Genomic DNA, 24,986 nt, shown 5'->3' with positions numbered 1-24,986 from the left:
TCTTTGACTGAAGCTGCTAGCAGCTGGTTTCCTCCACGATGGCGTGAAGCTCCACGCGTGGACGGTCTGGGTTCGTGTGCAGGGACGTCGTCTCATCCACTGGCACTTCCTCCATATATGAACCTCTTTACGTTACAATTATGAGGTCTGTGTGCCCAGAACTTCACAATGCTTGTAATATTCATCTACTTTAACAGGCCATTTAATGTTTTACTGTTTTACATGCTGACATTTCAGATGACATTTTCATTTAAATGCATTCTATAGAGCCTTTTTGGGACCAGATTGATAATACTATTAAATAATAATAAGGATGATAACAGCACAAATGATCTAATACAGTGAGCACAGACAAATACAGTAATGAGACTGTGAATAATATGGGACACCAAGCATAAAATGAAACCAATTCTTTATCAAAGATGAGTAGACAGGACGCAGTTGCTGTAGTGCAGGTGCTGGTAGAGAATTCCTCCCACACTCTGCAGATTTAGACCTCCAGTGTCTTCTCTCTGAAAGAATTTTGCTTCAGTTAGACTAACTGCCCTATACTGTATTTGAGAATATCTCATAATTGCCATGGCTTTTATATATTTTTATGATTTCAGATGATCCTTCAACAGTGGCAAGTTTTATAGTTTGAGTCTCAGGTTTCTTTTTCAAATAGCTTCAGTAAAGACATACTGAACATGCATGACTCTATAAATGAATCCTGTGTAGGACTAAAACTGAGATGCAGTTCGTCTGCTTTTTATTTTTGCAACTTGGAAGCCCGCCGAGCATCTATCAGGGGTATGGAGCACTTGGAGAGAAGTGTACTGGCTCACATGAGATCTTCTGAGCCAAAACACATCACCTGCAGGGCTCTATTCTAGACAATGGGAGAACACATGGTGTAACAAGAAGCATTGCAGTTCCTTATAGTGATTTTTATACACAGGACTAGCATTCGATGGATCAAAGAAACCCAAATATATTATATATCTTCATATCAGGAGAATGCCTATGGCATTATTCAACCACAATAATTTTAGAATAACAAAAAAACTTTTTTCCAAAGAAAAGAATGCTTATTTCTTATAGTTATAGCTGCAAAATGCAACAATCAATACCATGGAGACAGATTTTTTTTAAACACTTATTTACGTTTTTACAATTGTTTTATCCAAAGTGGGAAGAACAGTTAAAACTGAAACATCTGAATAAGTTTGATATACATAAAACCACTGTGTGACTGTATGAAGACCACGTGTTACTTTATTTATTTATTGGTTGGTTTGTTTCTTGTTGTTTACTGTAAAATGAGCCAAACAGCTGAATGGTTGAACACTTTGGTGCCACTGTTTATTTCATTATTACTCAAAGTAAAAAAATTAAAAGAAATCTAACATGATAAAAGTGAAAAAAGACATAATGATAGGCTCCCTTTCTATTCACAGTTGTTACATGTTTGATTTTAAATGGAGAGTTTTCACCATTCTTTCAATTAGCCTTCACAAAATAAGAGTCATACCATCTAGGTAGTGGTCGGTAATTTATAATTTTCTTCTGCCAATAAATTAAAATTGTGTTTTTTCAAAACTTGATACGCAAAATTGATTTGCATAATATTCCCCGAGACCCACTCCTAAATTAGTAGGAAGATGCCAGTTTTTAAGGAATTCTTTGGTGACATGAGAAATAATGATTTATAATACCATCTACTTTATGGCTCACTGGGGTTATGTGCAATATGTCAGTTCTCATTTAAAGTGCAAGTTAATCTCATTTGTTTAGCAGAGATTCTTTTCAACATTAACAAAAACAACATACAAAATATTCATTACCTTGCCTATTTACATAAAAATATGTGCTAACGTTATGCTCAGTACTATTAACTAACAGCCTGGCTAAAGGGCTCTAGAACACAATAACTTTACGCAGTGTGGTTTCTTGAACAGTTCGTGTCTTAAGGCTTGGTTCAGTCATTTGTCTTCAAGTATAAAAGTGCACCACCATGGTCTCGCATCATTCATGGATTGCCAGATGCCCAGTGTGTGGTAGTTTGCCCAGCCTCACCTCAGCCTGTGAGGGTCTGTGGTGGTGCTAGGATAGCCCTCCAGCCACAGCCAGGTGCGGTTCAGTGAACCAGCCAGGTGAAGGTCTACCTTGCGCTCACTCTAACCCCTCTTCCTCAGTCACCATTTTCATTCTCTGCTGCTGAATATAGCTGATAACTGAGGCTATGATGAAGCTCGTGACGATGGAAATCACCAATATGACGATGCCAGAAAACATGACTACAAGCAGGTCTTTGAGGGAGAGTACGCCCAGACATTCTTGGAAGCTGTTCTCAGAGAGCAGGCTGAGGGAAACGCGCTGGCCGTCCAGCGGGAGCGAACACTCCATGTCCTCCAGGCCTGTAGGGGGGAGAGGTCACACTGAGACACAGCACACAGCTCACACTGAGACTCAGCACACAGCTCACACTGAGACACAGCACACAGCTCACACTGAGACTCAGCACACAGCTCACACTGAGACACAGCACACAGCTCACACTGGGGCACGAGTCAGTCACATGCTACCACGCCATTTCAAATTCAGTAAGACAATTGAAAAAGGAAAAAGATGGGGGGGGGGGGGGCATGAGGAAACCTTTCAATTGTTTTGATGGTGCTGGATAGCTATTTTGTTTCAATGTGAAGTGAAGAATTTTTCCATGTACGTGTTCGTATCAAATTTGTGTCAAGATTATCTCAATAATCTGTCACGTAGGAAAGCCAAAGTAAAGCAATTCAAGCAATGTCTACAAAAATCATGGCCTACAAATTGTCACTGAATATGTAAATGAAAATATAACCAATACAGGCTTCTATGTTTTCTGTTATTATTCATTGCACAAGTTAAAGATTTAAAGAATACCCAATGTCCATGTGACTGAAGGAGGCTTTATTTCCACCTTTTCACTAGGACATGAACAGCTCATAGATTGCAATAGTGCAAAATAATGCAAGCTGATGCATCATTTCAGTCATGCCACTAATACACGGGTGTTGAACTGTTATATATATTTTGTACTTGTCCATAACCAGACACGCAGTCCAGCGATATTCAGACAGACCCTGGACTGGGACCAGGCGCGTGTCGCTTCCGCTCGGGTGGAGTTGGAGCTCGGAGCGTCGGGCACCCGCGCACTGTGACGTGACTATCAGGAGACCAGCAGCCACGCCCACCGCTACATCAGCACCGTCAGCTACGTCAGCCCGTGATGGAGAGAGTTTGTGCTGGCTGCAAGCGGATCCCCATCTGGTTCAAGTGTTTGCTAAGGTCCACCTGTGGTGCTGACAGTCTGGTTCAGACTGCGTGAGGCACCAGGCGAGTCAGTGCGTTATTGCTGCACAGCAATAATTAGTGTCATTTCCAATTTTTTTTACATCAGAATAGAGAATCGTCTACCGTGATAAAGCCTGTTACATAACTGTGAGACGTAAAGTGGCGTTCTCTGTGGTTTCTCTTCTCTCTCTTCGAGATTGTTCATTGTTCATTTGCTAAGTGTTCTCATTTGTTTTCTATTTTCATGGAACAAGCCTTCAAATGTGCTTTCAAAGGCGCGGCTGCCGGATGTCAGATGATTCTGAACGAAACGCGACTACTGACAACATAGCATCACTATCATTAATCCCATCTACACTAACACATTAGCTGGGTTCTATGCAGAATTACGTCAAAATGGTGATTTTAGGAGTGTGGAATATTCTAGAAATACACAGGCTCACACTTCCTTAACATTTAACGAGTTTTAACAGGGATGAAAATTTTTAAAAGTGTATATTTGTATACATTCACCAGTAAAATAAATATCAATGTTTTAATCTTTTTAAAGAGTAATAGTAATAATTTACATTTCAAATGGATTGATAATTAGACACAGATAATCCTAGAATTACAAGAAAGCAGCAATCAATACTCAGAATACTGATGAGTATAGTAGTATTAAGTTTTCATAACTCTTTCCTGTAAAGGGAAAATCACACTGCAGTTGCCTGCGTTGTCAAGTCCAATGACATCATCTTCATCGAGCTCGTGTGTGGTGTCTGTGAGTGTAACCAAAATGCTAATTCACATCACACAGGACTTCAGTGACCTCAGCATCAATGTGCTGCTCCCCTGACCAGGCTCCTGGCCTCTAAACTCACCCGGACTGTCAGCGTGCCAGACTGTGAACTGTTTTACGCAGGAGTCCACCAACACATCATTTTGAATACAAAATACAGTTTGTATTTTAGAAACTGTACATGCATTTTAGAAACATCTGTATGTCATGGTGAGGCGGCCCCCTACCGGCCGCCTCTGTCCACAGCGGCTGTGTTGTTGTTGTTTTGTGACGTCGTGTACGCCCCTCAGGTGGGCGGAGCCCGTGATCCGCTCCCACCTGATGGTCGTTTGTCTGTCTATATATGCCTTGTCTTTGTACCAGTTGACCGCTGGTCATTATATCCTTAATTCGGATCTATTGCACGGGTTTTAGGTTTGCACACTTTATATTAAACCACCCTTTTTCCCTGAGACTTGGCGTGATCGCTTCCTTTTTGTTGCTCACCCCCGCCCGTCACACTGTATGTATAATATTCCAATGCATTCCAGTGCAGTATCATGACTTGGATTGTAAAACAAACAAAAAATATCAATCACATTTCAATATTTGTATATCAGTCAGTCACATTTAAATATTTGGATATCAATCAATTGCTTTTAAATCTCTGGCTATCAATCACATTAAAATCTCTGGCTATCAATCACATTAAAATCTCTGGCTATCAATCACATTAAAATCTCTGGCTATCAATCACATTTGAATCTTTGGCTATCAATTACATTTAAGTCAGCCTTCTTTGGCTGCTGCAAATGTAATCTGATCTGGTTCTGTAACTACTGCACTTATGTCTGGCTTACTGCAGTGCATGCTGGGTACATCTGCATGGCACATGACACATTTTGATTACAAATATGGGACTTTATCAATGAAAGTCCTGTTACTTCTTGGCCTTTCAGGAGAGCAGAGTTCATGTTACCTGGTGGGAAGCATCTATCGTGCATTACAAGTACTTTGTCATCAGTATCACATTCAGTGTAGCATTGAATTATGGATGCCATGTGGTCACCTTTGACCCCTGTGCATGTTGGGTCATCAACCTTTAGGGTTATAATCAACGTTTAGTTTTGTTTTTCATTATTTAATTTAATTAATGTGATGCGTAAAAGTTCAAGATTTTGCTGACTCAAACAATCTGAGCTGTCTGAGTTGATGCTTTGATTTCTTTAGCTCTCCTGTATAACTTGGTATATGACCAGTTAATGATCATATCACATTTGGTAAAGCACTGTTAGAAAAGTATGATAATGTAATCTGCATATTTGCAGTTTACTTAAAAAAAATGTTGTTATTATTGATCCTTGGTCAGCCTTGAGAAACCTGAAGACCTTGAACCTACATCTGATACTGTCTGACCTTACACTGTGGAACTAGTTATCAATGACCTAGTGAACTATGGCATGTCTACAGACAGTGGCTTCAGTTTCAGTCAGTCCCTTATCATCCACTTATAAAATGGTCAATTACTAAAACCCACCCAAAAATACAGAAGATTTAAAGGCATTTGAAACACAGAAACAGTGAAGAGTCATAATCTGTTCCATAAATGATGCATGTGGGTGAAAACCCAGCGTATTGTTGAGATTGCCCCCCAGTGCTGGGGTTTTTGTCTTAGTCTAACAACTTTGTCATACATTATTAAAGTGTCTTCTAGGTACTTGGGTGGCGTGCCATGTCACACGTTTAAAGGCTTTCAGTGGAAATTCAGACAGCATTATTTAAATGTAATATATGACATGTTTGGCAGATGCTCTCATCATGATCAACTTACACTTTCAAACATGTTACAGAGGTAGACAAATGTAGTGCTAGGAGTTCTGACCAAGAACACTTTTTACTCTAGTGTGGTGCCCTTGCACAGATGAGGGATTTAAACACAATCCACCATGTTATACTGTTATACAGACAACACTACATCAATCATTAGTACACTTTGATAGTGTGTAACTGAAGCAGTCCATCTTCTTCTGGTAATTGATGTCAGGTGACAACTTCTACACCACAGAAAAGTAATCACCTTCCACAAATGGCAAACACATTTGATTTGCAGCCAGATATAAATGAAATATTGGACATCATGCTGTTTACTATATGAAATGATCTATGAGGTAAACGCAAAGATCGTTCTGTGTATATGACATAACAAACCAGACTGTTGTTGTGGACAGGTGTGACATGTTCATTTGTTGATCAAATCATCTAGTGAAAGAAAAGCATGCACTAAAAGATAAGGAGACTTACCATTCAGGAGCTTGTGACGATTTTCCATCAGCCAGAAAAACAGTTTGGTAAACCTACAGTTGCAGACCCAGGGATTTCCCTCCAAACGTATTATTCGCAAGGATGGCAGCTGTCTCAACATCCCAACGTCCAGGACGGAGAGCCCATTCCTCTCCAGTTCCAGCTCCCGCAAAGAGGTAAGGCCCGCTAGGGCACCCTGACTGAGCATGCTCAGATTGGGATTGTTGCCCAAGCGAAGCTTGATCAAGCTCTGGGATTCTCCAAACGTCCCTGATGGGATCTCGGTTAGGTTGTTGCTTCTCAGGTCTAAGTAGACAAGCCTTGAGAAGCTAGGCAGTGTCCCAGGCTCCAGCCTGGTAAGGGAGTTGTTCCTCAGGTCCAAGTACACGAGATCACTGTAGACGACTAAGAAATCAGAGGGGATCCAAAGAATTGCGTTGTCAGCGAGAAGCAGCCTTCGCACGCCCAGAGGGATGGAGTCTGGCAGGCGGGTGAGCCCTTGACCGGTGCAGTCCACCGTGTGGTGGTCTGGACACTGGCAGCTGGGTGGGCAGTGTTGTCCCAATGTGACTGAGGTGATGGACAGCAAGGTGAAGAAAAACTGAAGACAGCGAACACATGAGAACATCGTCGAGAGGGTAAGAAGGGACTGTGAGGATGGGGGGCTATGGAAGAGAGGTTTAGACAGGGTGAAAGGATGAGATTGGAACTGGGGAAGGGTCAGGGGACGGGTGATGAGGAGAAAGGAGGGGGGAGCATGAGGGAGAGCATGGAGTCAGGGTCGGTGCGGAGGCATCTCATCCATTCTGTTAGATCACAGCCAACAAAAGGTCCGGCATCGAACATCGGCGGAGATGTGCGAGGTTGCTTTCCAAGAGATCATGTAGCAGGCAGCGTGGATCGAGTGGCAGCCTGCTGGCTGTGAGCAAGAAAGAGGCAGAGAGCGTAAGAAAGGAGGATGAGAGAGAGAGAGAGAGAGAGAGAGAGAGAGAGAGAGAGACACGCTGGGGATTAGCGGAGAGGTAAATAGAAACGAGCAAACCACAGAACAGGAAGAGCCGGGGGCGTGAGGGGAGGGGGGGTGGGCGGGAGAGAGAATCTGGCAAAAGGGGAGGTACTGATTGGCTGGGTTAACCCACAGTCTATCCATCTGCCTTATGAAGGGACAATGTCTAAATCTAAGTCTTCAGCTCATTGTACTGATAATTCAGTTTTTCCCATGTGCTTCTGTTCTCCGGTGCGCGCAGTGCGCTGTATGCCAGCTACAACACATTCGATCCTGGGCTGGCTGGAGTCAGGTGGATTGTGTTATCCTGGAACAATCGGTTGCCTAGAAGTGGTGGTCACACACACAATGACACGCGGCGTGTCTCCTGTTGTCGTGCCCGTGCCACGTTTCATTCAGTCAGCGTGCAAATGCAAATTCCAGCTCCATTGCCATGGCGATGAGCACTAACGCAGAGCCATCTGCACAGCGCTGCCCTGAAAGACTGAGATGGATCTGGCCATCTGACTGTGAGCCTTACAGGGGGAGACCTTTCTACTGAGCACAACACAAATCTAAAATAGCACGCGGCCTGTAAATTATGCATTCCCGAAACCTCATACCAATTATTGCTATTTATACCCTCCAAGTGCATAACCGTGTGCCTTGAAAAAGCCGTGAGCATTACATCAAGCACTACAAGAACATTCCAGACAACAAAGGCTCCACGCGTCCACTACAGCTTCCGCATGACACTGGCTCCTCAACACGTCTTCACCCGCTCTGTTTCCATCTCGCTGTGGTCCGTTCTCGTCTTCACTTCGGTGCCACCGCACGGCCCCCAGCCCAGCAGAACACGTCAGGGGCACAGACGCATTCCCACCGACATCACACGTACCGCACACCGGAGGAGCCCACAGCAGTGCACAGTACCCTCACACCACCGTAGGCTTGGTCTCACACTCATATAACAACTACACTCAACATTCATTTTGCTTCCTGCTAAAAATACCAGTGTGTTATGTATTTATCCAAGCTGATCCCATGAATTTCTGTATCACCCACTGAATTTTCTGTTCCAGTGTTCCATATATCATTATGTACAGTATGGAAGGTCTAGCCCCTGTATGTCAGCAGACCTCTACTGGACCTTGAGGAGGGATGTTCTGGAGGCTAAATATAGATCTACGATTTATTGGCCTTGTCACATAAATGCCATTTATGATATGAAAATTCTAAAAAAACTGCTTGAATTCAGCATATATGTATATATAATTTAAGATCCATCTATTTTAGTTTGTGAAACAAGTTAAAATTATATTGCCCGATATACTAAAATAAAATAAGAAACAAAAATATTGATTTTGGCAATTGTATTAGCAGAAAATTTATTTTTACATCCTGTCCAGCCTCTGCACCAAAGATGAATTGGCATTTTCATTTCATCTTCCCAATGGGCCAGTGGGGCGGGAAATCCAACACAGACTTCCCACATGCAATGCAGCCGCCCTGGAAGTACCCATACCACCATACCACCTGTCTCACCTCATCCAGGGGCCCATACCACCTGTCTCACCTCGTCCAGGGGCCCATACCACCTGTCTCACCTCATCCAGGGGCCCATACCACCTGTCTCAACTCATCCAGGGGCCCATACCACCTGTCTCACCTCATCCAGGGGCCCATACCACCTGTCTCACCTTGTCCAGGGGCCCATACCACCTGTCTCACCTCGTCCAGGGGCCCATACCACCTGTCTCACCTCATCCAGGGGCCCATACCACCTGTCTCAACTCATCCAGGGGCCCATACCACCTTTCTCCCCTCATCCAGGGGCCCATACCACCTGTCTCACCTCGTCCAGGGGCCCATACCACCTGTCTCACCTCATCCAGGGGCCCATACCACCTGTCTCACCTCGTCCAGGGGTCCATACCACCTGTCTCACCTCATCCAGGGGCCCATACCACCTGTCTCACCTCATCCAGGGGCCCATACCACCTGTCTCACCTCATCCAGGGGCCCATACCACCTGTCTCACCTCATCCAGGGGCCCATACCACCTGTCTCACCTCGTCCAGGGGCCCATACCACCTGTCTCACCTCATCCAGGGGCCCATACCACCTGTCTCACCTCATCCAGGGGCCCATACCACCTGTCTCACCTCATCCCCAGAGTCTCAGAACAAGTATATGTTGTTCAAGACACCAGGACAGCCGTTGCATCTTTTGGCCGTGCAGCAGGGAGCGATGGATCCCGGGTCACGAGGTATGTTACGTGAAGCCGACCGTCCGAGCTAAGGTCTTGGACAAGAGGGGCGGGGACAGGAGGGGCGGGGACAGGATGGTGTCCAGCCCACATCCTGCCTGTAGGAGCCCCGGACAGGATGGGAAACCTGAGATTGCCTTCCCAGCTATCTGCGTGGAAGGTGTGGCCAAACGAGAAGATGCAGGGTGCTGGGGCCTTCCAGAAGAGCACCTGTCCACAGAGGAACTTCAACACAACCACGAGTCTTCACGCCACATGATCCCAGAGGTGTCAAATCCAGGTTCAGAAAGTAAAAGTCCTCGCCAGGATTTTGCTCAGGCTTCCTGGATTGTGTTGATTCCACTAATTTTACCTGGATTGCACTAATTAGAAAATCTAGCAAGCTTGAGCAAAATCCTGGTGAGGACTTTTACTTTCTGAACCTGGAATTGACACCTCTGCATGATCCTAAACATCACAGCCAAGAGTGGCATCTCGTGGTCTCCTGTAACCCTGACGACGGTAAACTGTAAATAGTGGTGGATCAGCTTTCTGACCATGCTAACTATGATCGGACGATAGAGAAGTGATTCTGCTCAGAAAAAAATTTACCTAATATAAGATGACTTTTGTCACCATTTATTCGCATTTCTTTTCTTCCCCATGAAAGGCTTTCAGAAGCTACACAGGCCTGCGTTTGATTGCGCTTGTTCAAACATACAGGAATACAGGATGAGCATGAAAAACAAAACCTAAAATTATAATTAGCAATGAATATAAACCAGATGTTTCATGGAGTAATTCATTACGATCTCCATTTATATGCAAATAATTGATGCAAGTAAATACACTTAATTTTTATATGTTGGGTTTTCGTGGGATGATTACATTTTTCTTACCATGTCTTAGGAGCCATTACCGAATACAACACACTAGACCAGTCGCCAATCTAGTCATATCTATAGGAAAATAAAAACAGGTGTAGTCAAGGTGATGCTTCAGTTCAGCAGATGGGCACGACGGACATCTGTGTAATTCCGATCTTTGTTTTGCTCTGTTTCTTATCTTTACCCAACCCTTATATTACCCGTGTTATGGCAAAGTCTTTATCAAAGCTAGGCCTGCTTGTTGATTCCTGCCATATAAAGCATATTTAATATTGTGAATGACAGCTGCATCATAATCTTGTTTTATGGGGGTTCATATTGAGATGGAAAAGGTGACGAGTTCTGCTACTCATAAGCACAACGTGACACAGGAGCGCTTGGTCTGCTCTCCCTGACTGTCCCTCACCGTCCAAGACTGTCCCTGACCGTCCCTGACCGTCCTTGACCGTCCCTGACCGTCCCTGACCGTCCCTGACTGTCCCTGACCGTCCCTGACCGTCCTTGGTCTGGCTGTCTGTCTTTCACCGAGTAGTGCCAAGAGGAAGGTCATTACAGCAGCACTTGGTGAGGGCAGACGTTGGCGTTCGAAGATGTTCTTGGCCAAATTTTTAGGGGCTTCCACTGTGAGAGGCTTTCGAGAGTCTGCAGGCTCTGTCTCTCCATAAATATCCTCAGAGAAAGCCGGAGGAGATTACAGGGTTCTGGGAAGTGCCGTGGGCTCTTGAAGGCTGGCGCCTTAAAACAGGAGGCAAAGACAAGAGTGTGCAGGGGCACAGACGAGAGAAACTGTAATTAATCCTAATAGACTGTGCTAGAGGCCCTAATACCATACAGGAACGCTTTGAAGACGCAAATCCATATCTGCAGGTGAGCATAGATAGGTTAGAGTAAAGAATACTATCTAAACTCCTATCAAAAATGGAAAACAATACAATAAATGTTTTTGTGTTGGTTTTCTAGAGTTTTAGATTTAATATTTGAGTTAATAGCTTTAATATTTAAAGGCAACTATTTTAAGCACATCCTTTGATTGAGAATTAAATGCACTTCAATTCTATTCTGGTTCTTTACCTCAGCAAGCACACAAATCATAAACCAGCTTGATGGGACCTGCCATTATTTTGTGCCCTATACCTCCCCCTGGTGGTCCAGAGTCGAATGACTGTCTCGGCACATAACGCAAAACTGATTTGAACAGCTTCATTTAGAATGACATCCTTATTTTTAAAGAAATAAAAATATCTGGAACTTGATGACAACCCTTTGCCTTTTTTATTGAAGAAACTTTTTTTGTTTTTCCTCTTTTTCTTTTAGAAAATAAACTCATAAAGACACAGGTCAACAGGAAAGTCTTTGACAGGCCAAAGTGATTTTATACAAGGTGTCCAGTTTTATTCAGTCTTCAGAATGAACAAAGCTGTGTACATGTCTGCGTGTGTGCAGACACAGTGACCTCGACAGACTAAGGCAGAGAGCGTGGAATGAAAAATAAAAAAACCCTCCCACAGAAGGCATGCTAGACAAAGGCTCACAGCCGGGAATGAGACTACATTACCGTTAATCCCTTTTTACTCTTAACAGGAATAATACTCGTTTTTCACGCTGAATTGACTTCAAACCAAGTATTTTTCGTCTTGCCGTGTCTGCTGTACGGCGCAGTGGCACAAATAAAAGCACGTTGGTGTGTTGCGTGAATGAAGACGTGTCTGAAACATCCCTTTAATATCCAGAGCACACAGAGACTGTACAGGAACATGACTGTAGGAACCATGATAGCATCAACCTGAAAGCTTTGCCCATCCATAAATAACCACAGCCACAGCCACCCTGTTACCCAATGTCCCCCATTACATAATGGCCCATTCTCATTAAAATAAAAGACAATGGACTTCAAGGTGAGTGGCCGTAGTTGTTGTCTAGAGGGAGAAAAGCTTCACACATTTTATGAGACTGAATCCTCATTAGTTTTCCACTTTTGTTCTATTCTCTTGAGGGTAGAGAAGGAGTGCACTCCTAATTACAATGGCACCCAGCTTGGCAAAATGTAATCGTTTTACACAACTCATCCTGCAGGTAAGAGTGCAGTAAATGTCCTCTTAAATAAGGAGTACTTCACAGGACAACTGGCCTTATTACAAGCACCCTTGGTGACACTCATTTTCCCAGTCCTTTCACTGACCTCCGTCATTTATCAATAATACAAGGTGCAACGCAAAACGAAGGAGTGATCAGTTAAAGGAGGCCTGAACATGAGAGAGATGCTCACAGAACATGTGATCACACGCCACTCCGACAGTATCACTGCCCCCTAGGGTACATCAAGAAAACTGGTGATGAACTCTGTCAGCAAAGAAAGAAAAGCAAAGCGTGTGAGTGGAAGCGTGTGGGGAGTGGAAGACTGGCATATTACGTAAATGAAAGCATTCAGGTCAACGCCGATCGTCACAGTGTAAACGCAACAACTTCATTTGGGTTAGTGATGTGCTGTGGCTAGATGGTCTGTCCTGGTTTTATTTCTAAAGAGTGTAAAGTTTGTGAGTTTGGGGAAAAGTATGTACTTCAACTGCTTAAAAGATTTCAGTTGAATTTCAGTTGACAAGATCGCAGTGATGCTGATTGGATGAATGGCCACACCCATCTTTGGGAAGGAGGTGTGTGTTTTGAAATTCCTTTGGCCAGTGTCCTAGCTCAGCGAAGTCCCACAGAGAGGTGAGGAGAGGGACGTATTAGTGAGTCAGGACGCCTTCTGTCTGTGGCCATGTATGATGCATGAGAACAGCCTGATGGCTCCATTCAGGGCCACAGTTACATTCTACCATAACCAAACACAAAAGCAGAAACCAAGATGGAAAGGTTGGAATTAACACTAATCAAAAGTTAAAATCTATAAAAAAAACTCCTGGAAGCTTGGATGTGTAAGATTTTTGAATAATTATTTACCATGTCATGTTAATACTGCCATATAACCTTTGACACACTTCTAAAAATGCATTTTTAACCACTTTATACTACACCAGGTAATGTACATGTTATATTAAAAATCACAATGTTTGACCAGTTATAAACAACAATTATAAACAACATATATAAAAACATAGACGGAACAATGTGTCCTATGAAGTGCCTTTACAGCTGCCCCCCCCCCCTTGAGGGCATTTCTGCTCAGAGTCCACCAGCCGCCTCCGTGTGCACACAGCACACCTGGCTACACCTTTAAATAAGCACCACTGTTCCAGTGGTGTGGAAATGTAGTATATACACCCAGGGATGAGTGCGGGGGAGAAACGAACAGTCAAGGCTTTTTAAATGGGACATCTCGCTGAAAAGTCATGGCAACATTTAGTTGTTACCAGTCAGTATGAAGATCGGGAACGGAAGCGACGTCCATTTGAGTCCACAAGCACGCTCACGCTCACACTCACGCTCACGCTCGAACAGCAGGCCGCACTGACGCACCGAGAGCCTTTCGCATGACACAGGAGCCGTGCGGGACGCCGTCGGGAAGGGCTGACTCACACGCTTCATGAGGCTGTACGCCCAAATGTACAAAATAAATAAATACATACCAAAAGCATGGAAAAAAAAAAACTCACCACAATATTCATTGAAAAAAGAATGTGTCCAAGCCTGTGTCCATCACTAATTTTCAAATAGCATGAATTCTACAACAGTCGTCTGGGGAACAGGCTGCCACATGGACTCCTTCATTACCATATGGCATCAACAGAATACGAGGCTTTTTTCCTCCTACCAGCCCACGGTCCATTTCAGGCTCAAAACCAAACCCACACCACTCCCTCTGCTCTCTATTGTGCTGCTGTATGCATTTCTCTCAAGAACAAAGCTCTCATCAGGAGACTTGCACAGCTTCAGAAGAGGGAACTCATTAGGTTTTACTTATTGCCCTTTTAAAGGGCAGCTTTGCAATCTATTGGCACAGGTTCCTCCAATTGTGGATCAAAACGATCAATGCCGATGTTGATAATCATAATGAGCACAAAGATATTGTACCTCAGCACTTTCGTGTTGCTGTCATTACAATCATCACCATCGTCATCGACGTACCGCAGTACACGACAGCGAAAAAGGGTCCGATGTCCAACAGCGCAGTGTCAGTGGGACCCGGTCCTGCCGCGCCCCCCCTGCTGTGCGTTGGTCGTTTCACGGTGGCAGTGGTGAGTGAGATACCCCCCCCACCCCCCCACCAGTGGAGGCCCTGCCTCACAGGGGCCTTCCCAAGCAGGGACCTCCCCCAGTGGGGACGGGCTACTGCCGAGCTCTGGAGCTGGGGCTGGTGGATGAGGGCGTCGGTCCGGAGAGGGAGCGAGACCCCTGCAGCTCGAACAGGCGCCGTCTGGCTCTAGACTCCAGCCATGAGGGTCAGACCTCCACCGACTGGATTTGGTTCATCTGTGCTCGCATCACTTGCACATTGTTGAGGATCTTCTTCTGATGGCCGGCTAGAGTGACTCCCACTCGTAGGATGTCACTGTGGAGGAAGGAGATGCAGATTAGGACCTACCGAACAGCCTGGAGGGGCAGACACAGCGACCCGTACTGTCACCGCTGGTAAGAGAGCAGGGTGATGATGTAGAATTACATGAAATACTATGTGCTAATATCCAATCAGTTACTTGTTTATACACTCCTGGTTGTTTTTGTAGGCTCATGAAGGTTTTTTTAAGGAGTCACGCAGTTTGTCAGTGTTTATGAAGTACTGACAATGTCCATGACACGGTAAGAAAGTGTTTTGTAGTATTATTTATTGTGATAATGGTAAAATATCATGTTCTTGCTCAAGCCCAGCTGTTAATGAGGGATTCTCTCTATGGTTATCGCAGAGGTGAAAGAATCACAGTGCGAGGAAACGTACTCGAGAGTCATTTGTGAAACGGCATCAAAGGAGTTGAAGTCCTCGCTGGAGAAGGTCTCCTTATACTGGCCCATCTTGATAGCGTCCAGCCACTCACCCACGCTGCCAAAACTGGAGAAATCTGGGGTACTCCGGTCCAAGAGAGGTAGGTGCATTCTTTATTGAGGCCATACACACACACACACACACACACACACACACACACACACACACACACACACACACACGGCAAGGTCACGCAGTACAATGTAGAGGGGTGATTTCTTTTCCAATATCAATCAGAAACTATGTCACATTTATAAAAGGGATGACATTTGTGCAACTGAAAGATTACTACTGATTGCTTTTCAGCATGGTTTAAAATTGGAGGTGTACTGTGGTTATTATGTACTAGACATCTATGATTTCTGCAGCAGACAATATATATATAAATCCTCCTTGCCTCTGTGTCTACCATGGCTGTGTGTTCTACGTGAATCTCTGTTACTTCAACAGGCTGTGTATTCTCACCCGGAAGACAGTGGGGTTGTTGTGTGTCAACCATGGCTGTGTGTTCTACGTGAAGCTTCAACAGGCTGTGTGTTCTCACCCTGAAGACAGTGGGGTTGTTGCCTTCAGGCTGTTGGGGTTACGGATCATTTTGTCCAGCGTGTTCACAATCTGGCCAAATTTAGGTCGGTTGTTTCGGTCCTTCTGCCAACAATCTAGCATTAGCTGGTGTAACGCGTTTGGACAATCCATGGGGGGAGGTAACCTGTAATCCTGCTCTATGGCATTGATCACCTGGAGGGATTAAGACAGATTAAAGCACTTGCAGTGACAGCACAGGAGAACTAATAAACACTATTTCCTTGTTACATATTATTTTTTAATTAACTGGAGATTTGTCTCAAATTGTGCATTTTAGCAAACCATACTGTGACGCTGATTTGTTACACTAATTTTTATCCACTAGGTGTCTCTGTGTGTTAGCAACACAAACCTTTAGACTAAGGAGCCCAAGGCCAGAGATCTACCACACGACGAGAGTAAATTTTAACCATAATCTAACACACTTCATCTAATTCATTAATGAGTTGGATTTGAACATTAGAGGCAGGTGTGTTCAGGTTGACCATGCTTGAACCTGAACTTGGCACTGCAGTAGATCTCTAGGAGCAGATCTGGCAACCCTATCCTAGATTATATACTAACCCTAAACCTATCCTAGATTATATACTAACCCTAACATAGATTATACTTGTAAAGCAACAAGACAATCATAAACAAACATATATAAAATGTCCTACATCTTGATTGCTCATGTCCCAGTATGGCCTTTCTCCATAGGACATCACCTCCCACATAACGATGCCATAACTCCACACGTCACTGGAGGAGGTGAACTTCCTGTACTGTATGGCCTCTGGGGCGGTCCACCTGATGGGGATCTTCCCTCCCTGAGAGAGAAAACGCACATGGCAGGAGCGAGCGAAGCGAATCTCACAGGCTGAGCTAACAGAGTAAGAGACGAGGATAAGGTCACATACGGGCTCCTGTTCTTTTAAAATCATACAGCCCACGAAGTAACGGCAGCCAATCAGCACGATGCACCCTGACTTCTCCCCCCCCTGCGGCTGGAGCGGCACTCGCACCAGTCGGGGAAACCCAGCGAGCCCACGAGCCCACTCACCAGCGCACTGGTGTAGGTGGGGTCAGACGCGTCGTCCTCCAGGAAGCGTGACAGCCCAAAGTCCGACACCTTGCACACCAGGTTGCTGTTGACCAGGATGTTGCGGGCCGCCAGGTCGCGGTGCACGTAGTTCATGTCGCCCAGGTACTTCATGCCCGAGGCGATCCCGCGTAGCATCCCCACCAGCTGGATCACAGTGAACTGGCCGTCGTTTTGCTGAAAACACGCACAGCGGGATAACTGGGCATGACAGAGCCGTGGCTGTCCTGTTTCTCTCTATGTTTTCGTTTCCCTTTTTTCTTTTCCCTTTTTTTTTTTTTACAAAGCAAAACTGCAGCGTTTCTTTCCGTCTGCTAGCAGAGGAGGCATTTTGTCCCTCCAGTAGAGTGGAGCTCTGAACGCCTCTCTGAGCTGTGTTGCTGGAGCTCAGCTCCACGATACATCTGCTCCTGGATTGTCCTCTCGTCCAGCTGTGCCTCCAGGAGGAACGAGCGGTTTCACGCAGCGTGGGAGCGAGACAGGAACACGCTGGGACCGGCCGTGCTTAACAACCGTTACTGTTCAATTCTTCGCTGCACATTTTCTCATTTGTCCAAATGCGGGCAAAACACAGAAGCCAATGAAACAAAAACAGACGTGCAGTTCATGTCTCTAGTTTACGGGATTTTATAAGGAATTGAATGAAAAGGCCTTTTCTGAACAGGTCAATAAAAAACTGAATGGAAACAACACGATAATGGACTAAACATGAGACCAGTGCCTCAAACCCACCCTCAGGAAGGAGTCCAGGGAGCCGTTCTCCATAAACTCGGTGATGATCATGACAGGACTGCTCTTCGTCACCACCCCCTCCAGGTGGATGATGTTGGGGTGGTCGAACTGACCCATGATGCTGGCCTCGCTCAGGAAGTCCCGCCTCTGCTTCTCCGTGTAGCCCGACTTCAGCGTCTTAATGGCCACCAGGATCTCTCTCTTCCCGGGCAGACGGAGGCTCCCACTGCACACCTCCCCAAACTCACCTAACAGGACAATCATGGGTTTAGTGCAGTACGTCCGCCTGTGTGGACGCCGATGGAAGGAGGAATCGCTGGTTTTTGGATCTACCTGCTCCGATGACTTGCTCGATCTTCACGCAGGACACGTCTATCTCTTTGGCGAACTCACGTACTGCTTCGTTGGGGTCTTCGTAAGTGAAGGGATCGATGTAGATCTTCATTCCTGGTGACACTTGAGAAGAGGAAGTGGAGTTGTAATTTGTGCATGAATGGCTGATTCAACAAAAAAAAAAACACTAAATTCTGTATAACTGTGAACTTAAAAATATCTCTAGTTAGCCACTGGCTTAATCTACATAGTTAAATGCATACACTTAATCATAGGCTGAGGTGATACAGTAATTAACTGTCCAATAATTCAATAAATAATGAATCTCATTTGAGCCTTATTACTTCCTTCAATCCTTTTAACTAACTAGCTGCCCTAAGTGCAATGGTTAAACCAGAAAGCATAAAAGTCAGTGCCAAGCGGAAGATCGAAGTGTGTGTGTATCTGTGTGTGTGTGTGTAAACATGTGCGTGCCAGAAGAACGTTGGCCAACAAAGATAAAATATCGCATTACTTTACTGAAGCAAAGCCAATCAGGTGGAGACACTGCGCTCACCAGAAATTAGCAATCAACATCTCGCGTGTGTAATGAAAACAATAACATGAGCATCAGGTTTGAGGTTTCTGCCTCTTATCTCCTCATGTTCACTGAGAAAGAAGTGAACATGAGGAGATAAGGCTCCTCATGTTCCTCCACTTCACAAGGCTGTGGGATTAACCCATAGAGGATGAGGGGACTGTGTGCCGTTTCCAGTCTTGTCTGCTATTCTTGATCTGGTGACCACTATAAGTGGAGGTTGTGAGGAAAGCAGACGTGTTTCTCGTTAGGTCCACGTTTTCATTATCGACAGCGCGGCTGGAACTACCCTAATTACATGGACATCTCATTTCTTTTCACCAACTCGTCCTCCCATGGACAAATAAGAGATGCATAATGCATGAAATGACCTAGTATAACACACAGTGAAGAGTCTACAGACCCTGCTTATTTCACTATGGACAACACATTTGTGTTTATCCCCATTTCACAATTATTCAGAAACCACAACTTTTCATTAAAAAAAATCCTATCCTCAGTATTTAAATTTAAATGAGTCTTACCACTCATTATTCATTCTAACCCCACTAACAATATGGTGGCATAAACACATTAGGGAGGCTGATACAGCAGTGTGCTGCCCCATTCTCTCGTGCCTGGTGCTCTTATTGACCGGCTGACGCTACTAGCCCGTGTCCTGAGTATTATTAGCTCGACAGCCAAGCGTGTTGTCTGAGGGCCACTAAGAGGACACTCACTGTGGCCGCTGGTGTAGTGCTGTAACTTGTCTGTGTACTCCGACTCGGTCCTGTCGCTGCCTCTCCTGTGGAGAGTCACAGATATATTAACAGGCCAACCGAGCCGAGGGCGTTTTGCTGCCACTCCATATTCCTCCCGGGAAGGATTTAGAATAGCTCACCGGTTGCAGACGATAACGAGCACGATGACCGCAATAAGGAAAACAACACCCGCGGTAGCAGAGCCCACGATGAGAGGCAGTTTCTCCTGAAGGCTGGAGTTATACTCCTCTATACGCACAATACACACACACAAACACACAGAGCAGAAACAACAAAAACGTTGGACAGTTCACACTCCATGGAGTCAAGACAGCACAATACGTGTCAGCATTCACAGGGTTCGGTTTCATCCATGCAGTGATCTGACAATCACTCGTCTGCAGCCACTTTATGAGTCTTGGCTCTTGGTGTTAAATAAAATGACCAGAAACTCCACTAAACTTCTCCACTACCACTGGAGCTGCAAACGAGCACTGGACGGGCTCCAAATATCACACATTTCACATTTGTGTTAGCGTATAGGAGCTCTGTAAATGTAGCAGTCAGACAGCCCTGGGCAGTGTTGCTGTTCACTTTTGGAAAACTTTTGGAGATTGTTGGGATGGCAGCAGTGACAGCTGTTTTGGGCTCTGCTCCTGGCACTGAGATCTATTGACATGCTCCATCTGACTGAAGTCAGCGCCATTTCACTGACTGGCGGCGATTTAGAACAGCATTACTGGAGCTTGTCAGTTAGCAGCAACTGATTAAACTAATTGCCGACAAAGCTTGAGGCGATCGGTGCTGTCCGGATGCCGCGTGACTCAGCCAGTTTCGTGTCGACGGCTGCAGAAACATAAACCTATACAAGAGAAAAGCAGGAAAGATTTTAACTGGAAAGATACTTATTCGAATCGCACAGATCCTTACCTTCGGTCATGGTCTGGAAGTACATTTTCCCACTGAAGCGTCCGAAGCCAGCCACAGTGCGAGCGCGTACTTGGAACACGTAGATGGCACCTGGTTTCAGTGCCCGGACCACCGCCGTGTTGGTTTGGCTGCGCAGCACAGAAGCATTCAGCTCCGCCATGTTCTGGAAAACATCAACATACCAAGATGTTGACAGCTGAGTTCAGAACAGAAGAGTTCCCTCCATGTTCCAGAAGATAAAGACACACCATGAGCCTCTTTCATGTACTTAAAAGTAACATGACTTGAAATAGCATAATACAAGACGTCAGACATCAAAGCACGTCTTCAAGACAAAAAGGAGACGTGCGGGCCGGGCCCTCGTCCGGGCCGAGCGGGACTCCTCGGCCTAATCGTGGTCAGTGAAGTGGAAGTGTGATTACCTTCTCATAGTACTGCAGCTCATAGTCTAGAATGACTCCATTGGGCTGGTCTGGCTGTGACCAGGACAGTGTGATGCTGTCTACTGTCCGGCTCACCTGATGCATAATGGACACCACGGATGGAGCTGCGTGCAGAGACACGAAGGAAAGAGGAACCGGAGATAGACAGAGAGAGACAGACAGGAAAAGACAGAGAGAGAGAGAGAGAAAATTGAGGGATAGTGTGAATTTCAGGTCAGAGGTAGAATAAACTAGACAGCCTGTTCTTTGTTACAGTGGCTAATTGAAACGACTGTGAGAAGAACACTAAATCCACTATAACATTCAAAGCCCCATCTCGCCACTCTGAACACTTGGCTTTTGCAAAGGGCATCAAATCTGGCATCAATTCTGTATAGGACACTGGGAAGTCTTTACACGACACAAAACGGAAGACTAACTCTACATCCTTCATGTCACTCGCTGTCTCAACCAAGCCAAAACGAAGAGTGTGAAACTGGCAGATGCCCAGTGAAGTGGTTCCTTTTGCCACTTAGTGACTGAATCTGCGTTCAAAGCAGTCACTGTGATCCTCGGGCTGCGGCTACAGCGGTAAAGGCCGTTGGCTTTGTGCCAATTCAGTCTGAAAAGTGCAAATGTTGCTGAAGGGAGATGGCACGTCACACACAGACCAGCGTAAGGATATCAGGTCACAGGTCACGGGGGTTTCCTACTTTCTTTGACCCCAGTTGTTTCCAAACAAGCCATTAAATGTATTGATATGACATCAAGCAGGGGGATGCCAACTGATCACTCTCTTTCTCCATCTTTGCGCGTCAGCATTTCAGTTAAGTGCACACCAATGATAACTCTGACGGCCATATTGTAAATGGCGTTTATGGCCGGCAGCAGAGGGGTGTTTCTTTGCCATTGGCTGATTGCTCTGGCTGTAACCCCCCCCCCCCCCCCCCCCCCCCCCCCCCACGGGGAAGAGGCTGAGGAGGAGAGCCCAGGAATATTAAACACACCCCAGTGTTCAGACACAGCAGGCCACGAGCCTTATGCCTTTTCCCTTCACTAGAAAAATCCATGAAAACACCATTTTACTGTGAATACCCGAGTTCACAGTAAATATTTTGCCTGCTGGTGTATCGTGCAGACCTGTAGGTTTAGTGATATAAGACACAAGAGTTCCAGGTGGGACCGATACAGAAAGGACGCAGACTGTAAAACATTAACGATGAACGCCTTGTCACATCTGAGTCGGCTGCAAAAAGATGAATCAAACGACTTCCCGACTCTCAGTGACTCATGCCAATGAAAATGTGTGGAATAATTTAGCACTCCCGTCATGATCTGAGTTTTAGCGCTTTATTAATGACAAGGCAAATCCATGTACACCACACGTCTGACACTGTGTGTTTCAGTCGGCAGAGGACGAAGCAGAGGCCACAGAACTAGAAAAATGAATCAAATCACTCATTAAATTCAATTCACTTCATGAGACTGATAACATTTCCACTGAATGGCAAATATATAAATAAATAAATAAAATCCAATCATATGGATGGGATCACATTCTGCATCTGAGGTTATTCTCAACTTTCCTCACGTCTAGTGAATCACTGGAATGGCACGTCTTCAGGGACGGAAGCAGCGGTGCGTTTTTCGGCTACGCCATGCTTCTAAAGAGCTTTCATATTTCCCTGAACCTGTTCAATCCATTTTCCACACTGAGCTGTAAGTGGAACTTTATCACTCTGCATGTCTTGCTGACTTCAGTTTATGAGAAATCTAAGTAGTGCTCTAACAGGGGAAAAACACAAATTCACAGGTCCTTGTGGTATTCACGATGGGAGCCAGAGGAGTCGATTCTAAGTATTTCCATCTGCAACATATCTAAAAATGTTCCTTCTAACCGAGAGTTTTTCCACTGTGGTAAATGACAAAGTAGCTAATACAGCAGTTAATCAAACTTTAACCAATTTCCAATAGAGAAGATTTTATTATATACATCTACACACCATATAATATTTAAAATGGGCACTTTAGAGGTTGTAATGGTATATGAGAGGAAATATTAAGATCAAATGCTAGAACCTAAAACTAATTCATAAAGTATAAACTTTATTGCAGGCACTTAGAAAAAAAATACATATTTGAAATGCAGAGGCTCTTTCTCAATGGTAATTCAAATAAACAATTTAAAGACACATCTTATAGGACAATGTAAATGTGGGTTCAGTTGTGAATAGGCTCTACTGGGTGTAGTAAAGTGGTGCATTGCTCCACAGGTGATCAATAGTAATTCATACATAAACACTTCCAGGTGATGCTTGAGAGCAGTAAACCTCTTCTCCAGTGAGGAGGAGGAGGATGAGGAGGAAGAATGTTGGTCTCTGCCTGCGCTATTTGCTCTACGCCATTACGGCCGCGTGGTTTGATTTACCGCTGTGAGCTGAGCACCAGTGCTAGTGAAAGTGCAGCCTGCCTGCAATCCAAGAGCGTTGGAGAAGTTTCACATCCAAACGTCTCTCGTGCTGCTTTACATCAGCGCATTTTTATTTTACCGTCTGTAACTTAACGAAAGTGCATTAAGTACCCCCCCCCCCCCCCCCCCCCCCCCCCCCCCCATGAGGGGTGGAGCAGGTGTGCTGCTGGCTGGGCCGGTCTCCGGGCGTGGGGTGTTCGACGGTGCTAAGAGGCCTCTCGCCGAGCTGTATAGGAGGTGCTGTGTGGTGTTGTGAGGTGATGTGTGGTGATGTGTGGTGATGTGAGGTGGTGTGAGGCGATGTGTGGTGATGTGTGGTGATGTGAGGTGATGTGAGGTGATGTGTGGTGATGTGTGGTGAGGTGCCGTGTGGTGATGTGAGGTGATGTGTGGTGATGTGTGGTGATGTGAGGTGCCGTGTGGTGATGTGTGGTGATGTGTGGTGATGTGAGGTGGTGTGTGGTGGTGTGTGGTGATGTGTGGTGATGTGAGGTGATGTGAGGTGCTGTGAGGTGATGTGAGGTGATGTGTGGTGGTGTGAGGTGATGTGTGGTGATGTGTGGTGATGTGAGGTGATGTGAGGTGCTGTGAGGTGATGTGAGGTGATGTGAGGTGATGTGAGGTGCTGTGTGGTGATGTGAGGTGCTGTGTGGTGATGTGTGGTGATGTGAGGTGATGTGAGGTGATGTGTGGTGCTGTGAGGTGCTGTGAGGTGATGTGTGGTGGTGTGTGGTGATATGAGGTGATGTGAGGTGGTGTGAGGTGATGTGTGGTGATGTGTGGTGATGTGAGGTGATGTGAGGTGATGTGTGGTGGTGTGAGGTGATGTGTGATGTGTGGTGCTGTGTGGTGATGTGAGGTGCTGTGTGGTGATGTGAGGTGCTGTGTGGTGATGTGTGGTGATGTGAGGTGCTGTGTGGTGATGTGTGGTGGTGTGAGGTGATGTGTGGTGATGTGAGGTGATGTGTGGTGATGTGTGGTGCTGTGTGGTGATGTGTGGTGATGTGAGGTGCTGTGTGGTGATGTGAGGTGCTGTGTGGTGCTGTGAGGTGATGTGTGGTGATGTGAGGTGATGTGAGGTGATGTGTGGTGATGTGTGGTGATGTGAGGTGATGTGTGGTGGTGTGAGGTGATGTGTGGTGATGTGAGGTGATGTGTGGTGATGTGTGGTGATGTGAGGTGATGTGAGGTGATGTGTGGTGGTGTGAGGTGATGTGTGGTGGTGTGTGGTGATGTGTGGTGATGTGAGGTGCTGTGTGGTGTAAGGGTGACCTGCAATAGTCGCTGATTCGACTATAGTCGATTATACCCCCTAGTCGACTATGAACGTCATAGTCGAATGTACCATTCTAACTGCATGGGGGTGCCCAAGGATGCAGCTAAACATTAGTTGTTACATGAAATGTCTTTGTTTTCGTTATATATAGCCTTTTGTCAAATAAAATCATCCTAATTTTTGTTAATAAATATTTTTAAATGATGTGTGCGCATTAACAATAGGCATCTTCCTTACTACACATTAATAAATCACACTCTGCTGTTGCACAATCCGAGCGGAGCTGAAAACGCTACAGAATACGCGCAGCATCTGCCGAGATTATAATGGCTACTAAAAAACTTCAAAAGTATTTTGAAAAACAAAGATGAATCAAACAAAGTAAAGTGCAAGTTATGTCATCAATGTCTTTCATTTCGCACGACA

The 24,986-nt window shown here is 45.3% G+C and overlaps 2 protein-coding genes across 2 annotated transcripts in view; both read right to left on the bottom strand.

Moving 5' to 3' along the window:
- Positions 1-759: 759 nt before the first annotated feature.
- On the bottom strand, positions 760-7,371 carry lrrc38a (leucine rich repeat containing 38a). Its single transcript, XM_076992010.1, has 2 exons — positions 6,377-7,371; positions 760-2,399 (listed from the first exon to the last, which is right to left on the bottom strand). The coding sequence occupies exons 1-2, from the start codon at positions 7,002-7,004 to the stop codon at positions 2,155-2,157; spliced, it is 873 nt and encodes a 290-aa protein (XP_076848125.1). The 5' UTR covers positions 7,005-7,371; the 3' UTR covers positions 760-2,154.
- Positions 7,372-11,803: 4,432 nt separating this feature from the next.
- Positions 11,804-24,986, bottom strand: part of ephb2a (eph receptor B2a) — a 42,479-nt gene continuing 29,296 nt past the window's right edge. The window contains exons 6-16 of the mRNA XM_076991958.1: positions 20,815-20,939; positions 20,393-20,555; positions 19,603-19,711; positions 19,442-19,506; positions 18,146-18,268; positions 17,813-18,060; positions 17,042-17,257; positions 16,659-16,808; positions 15,959-16,152; positions 15,370-15,525; positions 11,804-14,985 (exon numbers count right to left, since the gene is read on the bottom strand). Of these exons, the coding sequence (XP_076848073.1) occupies positions 14,877-14,985; positions 15,370-15,525; positions 15,959-16,152; positions 16,659-16,808; positions 17,042-17,257; positions 17,813-18,060; positions 18,146-18,268; positions 19,442-19,506; positions 19,603-19,711; positions 20,393-20,555; positions 20,815-20,939 (1,658 nt within the window). The 3' untranslated portion in view covers positions 11,804-14,876. The remainder of the gene's footprint in view (positions 14,986-15,369; positions 15,526-15,958; positions 16,153-16,658; positions 16,809-17,041; positions 17,258-17,812; positions 18,061-18,145; positions 18,269-19,441; positions 19,507-19,602; positions 19,712-20,392; positions 20,556-20,814; positions 20,940-24,986) is intronic.

Source organism: Brachyhypopomus gauderio, unplaced genomic scaffold (assembly GCF_052324685.1).
Source record: "Brachyhypopomus gauderio isolate BG-103 unplaced genomic scaffold, BGAUD_0.2 sc88, whole genome shotgun sequence".
NCBI lineage: Eukaryota > Metazoa > Chordata > Actinopteri > Gymnotiformes > Hypopomidae > Brachyhypopomus > Brachyhypopomus gauderio.
Note: the sequence above shows the minus strand (reverse complement) of the source record. Positions and strands in the feature narration are given on the sequence as shown.